This window comes from Budorcas taxicolor, chromosome X (genome assembly GCF_023091745.1).
Source record: "Budorcas taxicolor isolate Tak-1 chromosome X, Takin1.1, whole genome shotgun sequence".
Taxonomy (NCBI): Eukaryota; Metazoa; Chordata; class Mammalia; order Artiodactyla; family Bovidae; genus Budorcas; species Budorcas taxicolor.
The window spans coordinates 40319861-40332038 of NC_068935.1; the positions used below are offsets into that span (position 1 = coordinate 40319861).

The window sequence follows — 12178 nt, forward strand, 5'->3', positions numbered from 1 at the left end:
GCTTCTATTTCATATGGACCCAGAGAAACCCACCAAAGCTACTTCAAGCTTACCAATGCTTAACTCATGAGCTCCATGTGCCTTTTGGATCTTTGCAACATTGAAGATTTGGAAGAAGCTATTCAACTATTTTGTGATGGTGTTTATCATTTTCTATTTTAAAGAGATTATTTTGTAAGGAGTAACTTTTAATACTATAGTTTCACCTGTATTCTAGTAAATGTTGAGACAGTTTTGCTTTTAGGTATCATTATTACTTAAGTTACTAGGATGAATACTTTTCATGTTTTGATCTTTAGTTAACTGTACACTCATGAAACATACAGGTTGTTCAAAGTCATCATAAATATTCAACTTTTATAATCATCAAGCTTCAAAAAGTTTGTTTTAAACACAGCATATTCTAAAAATGACTATTGGTGGGGAAGCAGAAACAAGTTACACATTCTTAAGATAGAAGTTTTTGATAAGCTCTTAGAAATGAAACCTGGAAAAGTATTGACGTTTCTACGAAGTGGGTATGATATTCCAGGCAGCTCAATAATGATTACATTTGAGAGCCCTGCGTCTGTAGTGTTTAGAGGCAACATGTAGCAACAGAGGTACCTCTTGTGTGCAGTATTTACTTTCTCTTACAGAAGAGATGGTTGATCCTTATTTAACATGGTTGGGAAGTTAAAGCAATACCAATTAGCCAAGGATGAATTTTCAGTAATACTGGAAGAATAAGGATTCATTTTAAAAACCAACTCAAATCGCATATTATATGAGTGGATTTGGGGAGCTTAAAAGAAGCTGATTATCATGTGATTATAAATGCCTGGTCAACAGGTATGAATATAATTTACACCAGCATATTTTTGTCATGGTCTTAAAATGTCCTATAAACTATTTATACATTTTTGTTCTTCATAACTATCCAATACGTAAGCATCATTTGTTCATTTTTGAGAGGGTATTTAAATAAGCATTTTCTAATTCATATGAAAATAATCATAGTACCGGATGATTTCTGTCCGTGCAAAGGTAGGTTAGATTGTACAGTTAATTTTCAGTTATATTTATGGTACTGTTACGTGGGTAATACCCTTTTCTGTTAAGCCCAGTATATATATTATGCCTGCCTAAGTTCTGAAGTGGGGCTGTATTTCAGTAGTTGTAGAATTATTGATATTAATTAGTTTTGATAGTTTATGTTTTATTGTTTGGATCTGCACAATTTGGGTTTTGCACAAAAGTCATTTTAATAAAGCTCAATAATTGCCAAATGTTAGAAGATGTTCTTCAAGTGAAGAATAAGTTTTTAGTCAAAGTGGCCATTACCTCCTCCTCTTTTGTAATAATACAGACACTTGAATAAGTTGTTGTTGTGTCATATGCCAAGAAAATGTTTTCATTGGTGCCTATACTGTAATAATTACTTTTAACACATTTTATTTTGAAGTAATAGTTCAGTGAAAAATTTCACCTGCTAACTAACTGAAACTCAATCAAAGTTTATAATTTGTAGAGGCCTGGTAATAATTTTGCAACTCATGTGTTAAATGAATATTTTTATAAAAGTAAAAGCAACAAATTTTTAAATTGATTATTTGAAACTTTCAGCACAGCTGCATTATGAATAGAAAATTGTATTGCTTATTCATTTTAGTTATTAGTCCTGTAAACTGTTTCTGGGTAAGCATACTTCAGTGTTTTGGGGGGATTTAAAAATAAATATTTAAATTTCATGGTCCCTAATGTTTGTTTTCTTGAGGGGTATGGTATTTTAATTGTTTCAAATTATTTCTCCTTTCCCCTTTCATTTATTGTTGGAACTTTAACATCAGAGTTTCCATTGGAAACCAGAAGATATTCTTCACAATTTTATTATGCATTGATTATAGTTCCAATGGACTATAATTTGAATATCTGATTTCTGTCCTGCTTGAATATCTGTCATGATTTCTGCCTCCTGTCCTGACAAAATTATTAATAGAGTCCTCTTTCACTCAAAAATATCCTTACTAGGTTAGACAGTAAATTATATGGTCACCCTAATATAGTTTTGTTAGGAAATCTTATACAGATTTGAACCCTGTATTTGAACAAATTTTGCAAAGATTTCTGGAAATTGAGATGAGAAACAGCATATAATCATAAAGGAGTTGGGTTTTTCCTATAGAAAAGGTCAGAGATTAACTTAATGTAGCTTTGAGTATCTATATGATTAATACATAAGTGATTGGGCTTCATATATTCTTATTATGAAATAGCTATTGTAGACTTGTGAGTTATTGGATTTGGTTCCAGAAGCAGGAAGGAAAGTGCTGGAATGTTGAAAAGCAGTAGAGTGAGGTTTATTAAAAGGGATTTTTCTGGTGTAAGGACTAGGAGAGTAAGAAAACTATTCCATCTATCTTTTATCCATTCAGTCATATATAAAAATAACTTGCTTATATAATTGCATCATTTCTTTGATGTCATTACCTAATATTATCTTGTAAATATGTTGTACTTACCATTAAAATTAAAAAAAAAGATAAAGTTCTCAAATAGAATGCTATACCTTTCAAGGGGGAATAATAGAGAAATCCTGAATGGGTCAAGAATAGAATTTTGGTTCATTAACTCAGTGTGGAGTATTATCCTTTTTCTTTTTAGCTACCCCATTTCTGCCACTTCTCCATCCCTGACTATACATTTTCACCTGCTTCCCTCCTTTTCCTTGTTCTCTAACTGTGCCTTCCCTTAATTATAGGCTAGAGACAGTCACTTCTGAAACTGATTAAAACAAAAGGAAGTTCATACTTACAACTTGTTTTTTAAGTAAATGGGTTTCCATCACTGTTTATTAAAATGCTATTCATCTCATTTTCTTGCCTACATGCATGCAACAAGATATGGCAAAAAAATTAATTCTTGCAGAAGAAATTAGATAAACAGACCAACATGTTAACTTTTATCTTTCACTACATATTATAGCTAGTTAAGAATAGAGAATAAGTCAAACATTATATTGTCCTCATCAGCAGATGACTGGTTTTAGAAACTGATCAGTTCATGAATTTCCAAGGTTTAGAATTCTGCCAAGTCCTAGATTAATTATAAACTTGTATTCTGTTGAAAGGATCTATGTTCCTTCTGTTCCTGAAGTGCAAGAGGGCCATGCTCCCCCTAATATATGTTATAAAAATTGAAGTCTTTTAACATAAAACAGGACCATTTTTACTGGGCCCCACACAAATAATGAGGACTGAAACCTTTAGTTGCAGTGTTGTTTAAGAACAAAATGATCAACACAGTCATAGTCTGTTATCACTAAATGATATCAGAAGCCAGTTTTGTATGCCAATCCATACTGTTACTGTTCTTACTGTTCTTCAGTGTTGAGAAGCCTGGCCTTCATTTATAAAGTCTCTATGGGGAAATGTATAATAGAGATGACAGATACCCACCTCACCCTGCCTCAGGGCTGGTGAGGAAAGGGCATGTTCCAGAATGATTCAGAGGAAATAGAAGAGAGGCTTGAGGAATGAGGCAGTAGCTGGATCTTTCATAAGCTAGGTGCCCAAGCTTAGAAGATTCCCTTAATACTAGTGAATAGTAATAAAGAAAACGGTTTTTTGCAGAAAGTGCCTTATGTTTCACCTAAGTGAGTAACATGGAATTGGTCTGGACATGTTCATAGGGTTCACATTTTAGGCTAAAAAGTAATTACATGGTTTTTGCAAAGTCCTATCTTCAGCAGTTGATGTATCGAAAGACACATCTTCATCTTCTTCATCTAGCTGTAGACTACCAGAAGACAAGCGGATTCTGGCCATGGGTGACCTTATGCCTTTGTCATACAAAGAGTAGTAGTCTGGTTTAAGAATCTCTGACTCTGAATCACTGGATTCACTAGGCACATACCTTTCTGTAGCTCCCTGATCCATTAAAACTGTTGGAAACTCCTGCTCTGCAAACATATATGTTAACAGGTCAGCTTTACGACTGAGAGCAGGACAAGGCCCTAAAGGTCTAAATTCTGACCCAAAAGGAAATCGGATCGTTTTCATGTCTGATTGGCTCTGGGAACGTTTAGGGGTTGGCTCTTGACTGTTATATGCAAATGCATCTTCTGTAGTTGGATCCTGCTCTTCTAGATCTACGTTCACATTGCTCCTGCCAGTGGTCCTGGCCTTAGCTTCTTGGAGTTCCTGAAAGTCTTGCTGAAAGCTCTTCATTCTGATGTTCCTTGGGCTTCTTTTGGCTGACTTCACTGCAGTAGACTGTAGACAGCTGTCTGGTCTTTCCCTTCCCTCTGCCATGATTGGAGACCGTCTGGGCACCTGGGGTGGTCTGTCCACATAAAAGAAGACTTGGGGAGGCATAATATCAACCTGCTGACCAGTACAAGGAATATAGGGCACATCTGTGTAAGTAAGCTGCCTTGCTGGACTCACTTTGCTTGTAAGGCCAGAAGATGTGCTCATGGGATTGTCAGCAAACTTAGAGCTTGTTTGGAAGGAGCTGAGAGGACTCCTTTCCTCAAAGTAGTCTCTGGGATCAGTGTCAGGATCAGGGTCAGCAGTAAAGACTGGGTCTGTATAAATAAAAGGGAAACAGGAACTGCTTTGGGACTGAGGTAATGATATGGGATCTGCCTCTGGTTTGGAATGCTCCAACTCAGCTGCAAACGTCACCTCCACTGTGGAATTTCTCCTCCTGCTATCCAGCACAGGCTCAGAGGCGTGCACTCCATTCACGGTTCTGTAGTACCCACTGCCATAGCCTAGTCTCAGCTCTTCCACCTTGAGAGAAAGGACAGGCGGGTGAAAGAAGGGAAAAAGCCATTTGGTTGGGGAGGGGACAGGCATCTAAATCAGCCTTTGATTTCACAAAGGTAGTTTTTCACAAAGTCATTTCTGCCCATGTTCTCTGCCAGGGTTGATAAATACATACATAAAAGGTTCTAACTTGGACCGCATCCCAATATATGTGCTGAAAAATAGTCATAACACTACTCTTTCTCAACACCATCACACTCCCAGACTCTACATTCTCTATCTACTTGAGCCCCAGCATTGTACTTCAAGCAGTATGGCTGAGTAGCTATATTCACAAGCCAAGAGTTCTGCCTTTTGGTCTTGGCTTGGCTCTGTCTTTACTTGCTGTGTGACCTCAAGTAAGTCTCCTAACCTCACTGTTCCAGCCTCCTCCCTCCCTTCTGTAAAATGGTTGGGAGGAGGGCTGTGAATGGCAGGAGACGATTAAACATTTGATGGTACCTTCCAGCATTAGAAGTCTGATTCCTTTCAGATAAAAACTGCCTCTGACTTGAATGAAGACAGAGTTTATGAGACCTCTAATTAGATTTTTTTAAGGGAGAGCAAAAGAAAAATGAACATGGTTCATACTATAAAACTCAAATGAAGCTATCATCTCACAGTTCCAAGAGAATAGCACTTTGTTCTTAAATTAACAAAATTACATAGCAAAAGTACTTTCAAGTCTTAACCCAAGATCTCATAGCGTCTCTAAGACTTAAGATTTTCGTAGGTAAAAAGGTAAAGCTTTTAGTTTCAAAAATAGAAAGCCATAGAAATTCATTTGGATCTGCATTTTGCAAGATGTTAGCAATACAGGTTGCCCAGATCTTGTCAGTCCATACAGTACACACCACAGTGTACCCAACAATCTTCTATTGGCTGGAGATCTTTAGCTGACAGACTCCAGGAAGTTAGCCTATTTGATCACAGTAACCTTTTTACATACTGGGAGATTCTGGCACAGTCAATTCTTGGAAGCATTTGAAATGTGGATGCATTACACTTACGTAAAGAAGAAGAAATTTTCAAAAAACCTTACTTGTTTTGACACATCAGAGAGGAGGTCTGGGGAGGACCTGCACTGTCGTTCATGGTACTGAGATGGGTAATGTTTCCTGAAATCCCCAAACAGAGAAGGAATTGAAATAGTCTTCATGTGAATACAGGATCCCTCTAACACTCTAAATTCAACTTAAAAAATTACCATCACAGAGAGAAACAAAACCAGGTTACCTTTCAAATGGCAAGCTCTTCAACCTCCCTTTTTTCCCATATTCCAAAAGTTGCCTTTGGGTTCTTCCACTGTGAGAAAAACGAGGTAAACTATTTTATGAATGCTCTTCATAAGCCAGTAGGATACTAAAACTCAAAAGCATCATTTATTGTTGAAATCAAAAGAGTCTGGAGGAGTGACGTATGTCATGTATCTCTGAGCACGTTGCTGTGTACGACTTTTTGCGACCCCATGGACTGGAGCGCGCCAGACCAGCATGTTAATAATACTCATCCAAGAATCGGGCAGAGCAATCTCAACTCCTCAGAACCCAGAAAATTTTTAAAAGCATCTGATCAGGGCTATTTAACAGGTACAAACTCTGGCCTTGAAAACTAATATACTTTCCTTTAAAGGCCTTTCCCCTTCCTCCAAATTTACACAGTTTCTATTGAGGGTATGTGTCTGGTTTCCCAACCCATGATAGGAGAAAAACACCTAACTAAACAGTAGAAGGAATTTGCTCCAGTCAGACATACACTAGCAAAGAAAACCAGCCGACTGCTGGGAGAAACACAGGAACCAAAAAAGAAATCATGAGCATAATAAAACCCCCAAAGTCAGGGCCATTCATCACTATGGTGCAGGCTCTGACATGCTACCCCCGCCCTGAGGTCGCTGCTGTACCACAGCTGCTGGCAGAGGATAATAAGCACTGTTTATAATAACTCAGGTCATTAGGAAAAGGGAGAAACATGCTTAGTATCATCTGTTTAAGAAGACAGAGATTTGTAGAATATATTTTGGAACGATTCCATAAAAATATGTACCTTGTAAAAATCCCACTTTTTACTGAGGCAGGCTTCTACTACTTGAAAAATCCTTTACAGGAAGCATTGAATTAGAATTTTTATCTTAGCTAAGAGTTTGAAAGTGTCTTTCAAAGAATTCCTAGGCTGGTGGGTTCAAGTAAAAACAAGTTCTTATTTCAACCTCGCTTCCTTTTCTCCAAGGTGTTAACGTGTAGTATGGAGGCTCTACTACCATATTGTTCAACCTCTTTAATCCCTTAGGCCCTACAGGGCTTTCTCACCCTATCTTTTGCCTAACCATAACCAAAAGGATGTTGTTGAACTAGCCCTCCCATGGCTAGCATGTAAGTTGCGCATAAGGAAAACAATAGGTTCATTGACTACATTTTCTCCACAGTATATGCCCCTCTATCCTTGCAGAAATTCTGATCTAATCCTGTAAGTGGGGTGTACTCCTTCCCCTGCCTTTGTTAGAAAATATTGACTTAATGAGTTACACAGAGAATGACCAGTTAAGGATATCATCCTTTATGTGACTGAAATGGATTATTGCTTCTAGAATTCAAGCTGTTTCTACTGCCTTCCCTGTTATTGAAAAGAAGTTGTGTGTTTAGTTTGCTTATGTGCAATATTTAATTACCTGTAGCGGAAACTGGAACCCTTGCTGCAGAGCAGGGTTTTGGGCTTTGATTTGGGCTCTTCAGAAAGTCTGAAGAAAGCGTGGTACTCCACACAGGTTTTCCAGAAAGCTTTGCAGGCATCTCGGCTGGCCATGGTGAACTCCAAAGTATCTTTGCACAACACCTGTATAAACCAATTTCCATCAAGCAAAACATCCTTCAAGAATATCAAAGACCTTCAAAGCCCAATGCCTGCCAAACTATTGGTCCAGGGTCCACATCCAGCTTCTGATTTTCCACTTGGCTCCCTTTAGGCTTCACACCTACTGAAATCAAATGATTGGCAACCTTCCGAGGAACAGACAGGGCTACTGCTCCAAAACAGAGCCTTCTCTATGAAGCAAGTCTTACTCTGCACACCCTCCTCACCTCACACCCCCTTTTACCCCCTCTTCTCTGCCAGGAACATTTTATGAAGTTGTAAATTAGGTTAAAATGAACATCAAAGGGCACCCTTTCGAGGTGACAAGAAGTTATAAATGACCAACAGGAAAGGGGGAGGGAGGAGATTTTTTTTTTACCTTTTATAGGATGACTGCATATACACGAGTCTTTGTAACATACCAGCTAGAAACATTTCTCCCTCTTTATGCTGCCTTGTTCTATGATGCTCTGTGATGTTCATTTAGCTTCTCCTAATCTGCTGCAGAGGAGCTTGGTCCTACAGACCTTAAAGTTTGCCCCATCCCCTGACTCACTATATACCCGCAATACACTTTGCTCCTCCCCTTCTCCCATTCCTCTCCAGGTCTCTGGATACAGCCCTGGGATTCTCCACAAGCTTCACACTGGATTCAGTCTTCTCAATTGCTCACATGAATATTTTTATCTAAGGTTAAGATCCGGAGCATGAATTATCTTTAGGTCAAAAAAGTAGCTGATAACATATCTTCCATTTCCTTTATAGTCATAAAAAGTCTTTCTAGCCCCTTTTGTCTCACCTGTACAATGCAGCCTTGCCCAATAATTGCTTCTTTGGCTTAATATATACCCAATCCCCACATCCTGCTTTGGGAAAGAGTAGGTGTTCAGTTATTTGGCACATAGTAGGTATTCAATTTCTTTTTTTTGGCTTCAGGAAAGATGAAAATACTTTATAAAATCAAGCAAATAACTTTGAATTAATATGAACACAGTCTTAGATCTGGGCTCCCTCATTTGACTTATTAAATCTCTGAAAAATGATATCTAAGGAGACTTGCCTTTCATCCCAGTCACCCCATTTTCCTATCGCTTTACTCATTCAGAACTGCCAGTAGGATTTCTTAGTGTTTTGCCTTTAGTGAAAATCTGACCAAAGCTCTGGTTTATTTATATAGAGGCAAAAGAGGAAGCACATCACCGGTTGGGGCCAGCCAGCTTTCACCACTCACAATCCAATCATTTGCAGAAACAACCAAGAAATCTCAAGTGAGTAGAAAGTAAAAGAATTTATTCAAAAGCTACTTACCAAGATGTTGGCATGAAGTTTGATGAGAAAATGCTTTCTCTTAAAACTTAATTTTCGGATTTTAGCCCAGTTGAAAGTATTGATCTTTGTATTTCCCTATAACAAAACACATGGCAGATTTCAGGATGAATAGCAGCACAGGCTGGTTTGTAAGACAATGTGAACCTGTTGGAAAATGCATCACATGAACAGGGCTATCCTTGATCTATCTCTTGTCTAGACTGATCCAGTTGTATTAGGTGGCTCAGACGGTATATCGTCTGCCTGCAATGCGGGAGAACCTGGTTCGATCCCTGGGTCAGGAAGATCCCCTGGAGAAGGAAATGGCAACCCACTCCAGTACTCTTGCCTAGAAAATTCCATGGATGGAGGAGCCTGATGGGCTACAGTCCATGGGGTCACAAAGAGTCAGACACGACTGAGCGACTTCACTTTACTATGGCCACAGAAGGCATTCTAGGTGGGACACAAACCTACCCTGAAATGCAAGTAAGAAGGGAAAGGTTTCTAACCAGGATAGGGACGTCACAGAAAAAACTACTTTGGCAACTAAGGTCCATCTAGTCAAAGCTATGGTTTTTCTAGTAGTCATATATGGATGTAAGAGTTGGACTATAAAGAAACTGAGCGCTGAAGAATTGATGCTTTTAAACTACAGTGTTGGAGAAGTCTCTTGAGAGTCCCTTGGACTGCAAGGAGATCAAACCAGTCCATCCTAAAGGAAATCAGTCCTGGGTATTCATTGGAACGACTGATGCTGAAGCTGAAGCTCCAATACTTCAGCCACCTGATGCGAAGAACTGACTCATTAGAAAAGACCCTGATGCTGGGAAAAATTGAAGGCAGGAGGAGAAGGGGATGACAGAGGATGAGATGGTTGGATGGCATCACTGACTCGATGCACATGAGTTTGAGTAAGCTCTGGGAGTTGGTGATGGACAGGGAAACCTGGTGTGCTGCAGTCCACAGGGTCACAAAGAGTCAGACACAATGGAGGGACTGAACTGAACTGAGGGGTCCCCTGCTTTTCAAAAGTTTGCTTTATGCCACTTTGCTTTTATTACACGAAAAACCCACATTATTACCTGTTTTCACTAACTGAAAGAAATCCAAAGAGGAATTTTGCTCTTACAAAAAAATAAAGGCAAAAATAAAAATCAGCATTTGTTTGCGTCAAGGTGTTATAAAGTAGTGCACGTGCCAAGCAGTAAGAGTGGCATCTCTATGCTCCTCCCCCAGGAACTACACGCTACTCAGCAGCTCAGCATCCAGCCAGTACTTTATCTCGATTTATCTTGTGCATCCATTAGGAAGATGTGTCCTTAGGTTAATGCTTCTTCACTTTACACCATGTCAGCTAGGAAAGGTTTCATAGGAACGCTCTACTTTTGAAGCAGGGGAAACCTGCACTTCAATAGCTTCTCACTGGAAAAGACCCTGATGCTGGGAGGGATTGGGGGCAGGAGGAGAAGGGGACGGCAGAGGATGAGATGGCTGGATGGCATCACTGACTTGATGCACATGAGTTTGAGCACCTCCAGGAGTTGGTGATGGACAGGGAGGCCTGGCGTGCTGCAGTCCATGTGGTCACAGAGTCAGACACGACTGAGTGACTGGACTGAACTGAACTGAACTGAATAGCTTCTCTAATCTCACCCCTTCCTATATTTCCAGACTGAACTGCTTAAAAAAATCCCATTTATCCTGCCACCTCATTTACTCTAAGACCTTCAATAGCTCCTCACTCACTGCCTGAATCAACTCGAAACTTTTGGCTGGATTTTCTCGCCCTTATATTGACGATGACTTTGATCCCATTACTCCCAGAAAACACCTTTCCATCCAACTCTGTACCTTTCCCACTGTCCCCATAGGTCTCCTCATTCTCCTACCAGAATGACTTCCCCGTGGTCAAGCCTTCTTGCCAGCTCTGGTAGCCCCTCGTCTAGGATATTCTATATCACCGTCACAGCCCACACACATTTCCCAACTCCTCTGAACTCCCTTAGCTCTCCTGGACTACCCGAACAAATTAACTCTTTTGGTTTTTATTCACATGGTCCAAAATCAAAGGAGGTAGAAAAATAAATATATTGAGAAGCCTCACTCCCACCACTGTCACTCCTGTCTCTGTCCCCATCTAACCATTCTCTACAGGTAACCACATACCACGTTATTCTGTTGTGTGTACTACTTGTGCAACTAAAGTAAATATGATAGATTAGCTTTTGATTATTTATTTTCTGATATTGACCATTATTTCTCTGGTCTTTCAAACTAAATTGTGACTATCTTAATGACAGGAGCCCTGTGTCATGCTTAATGTTAGCTTCTTAATTATGTCATCCTTTATCCTTTTCAGGGCCTTTGCCCATGTGCCCTTTCCCTGGAACACCCTCCTTCATCTGCCAACCTTATCCCTTCGGGCTTGCTTAAATGCTAAGTCCCTTTCACATGTGTTACCCGTATCAGCCTATGTTTCTTCTAGCACAAAGTATGTCACAGTTTTTTATAATTACTTGCTTAACTGTCTTCCTATTAGAATTTAAGTTCCATGAAGTCAGGATCATTCCTATTAACCTCTGTACCTCTAGTGCCTGGCGCAGAGTGGATGTACAATAAATATACTGATAGAAAGATGAATGGATTGCTTCCCAACTATAAATATACTCAAACTCATTGAATTGTACCATTAAAACAGATGAATTTCATGGTATGCAAATTACAGCTCAATAAAACGTTTTTAAGAAAATAATACAATGAAGAACATGTGGAAGGCACTCAATACATGAATATTCTTTGACTAGATTTCATGTAGGACAAAATAGACCATCTGTATTGTTCCCAACTGTCCGCAGAAGTAGCCACACTGAAAGAGATCACAGCTAACACAGTGATCTTGGCCCCCTACCCTCACCAACTTCTCTCATGCAACAGGAAATAGCAAGAATCAGGATCAGCAAGAATGATCCATGTATATGTAAAACTGAATCCCTTTGCTATATACCTGAAACTAACACATTGTTGATCAACTATACTTCAATATTAAATAAAAAGCTTAAATAGTTATTACAGGATAGTGGTTATATTTCTTAGAGCTGTATAATATATCCTTGTTGCTTATCTTTAAAAAGAAAATGAATCAGAGTTAGAGTGGCCTGGGTAAAAATTCCCTCCTGGGTGAACAGGTAAGCCTGTGATCCATTGGGTCTTCTGGTCATCAATGTGAG

General features: G+C 39.2%; 1 protein-coding gene across 1 annotated transcript in view; it reads right to left on the reverse strand.

The window, feature by feature from the left end:
• Positions 1-3680: 3680 nt before the first annotated feature.
• The window catches only part of FRMD7 (FERM domain containing 7), a 61439-nt gene continuing 52941 nt past the window's right edge, over positions 3681-12178 (reverse strand). The window contains exons 8-12 of the mRNA XM_052662617.1: positions 8949-9044; positions 7459-7622; positions 6027-6095; positions 5833-5908; positions 3681-4775 (exon numbers count right to left, since the gene is read on the reverse strand). Coding sequence (XP_052518577.1) covers positions 3681-4775; positions 5833-5908; positions 6027-6095; positions 7459-7622; positions 8949-9044 — 1500 coding nt within the window. The remainder of the gene's footprint in view (positions 4776-5832; positions 5909-6026; positions 6096-7458; positions 7623-8948; positions 9045-12178) is intronic.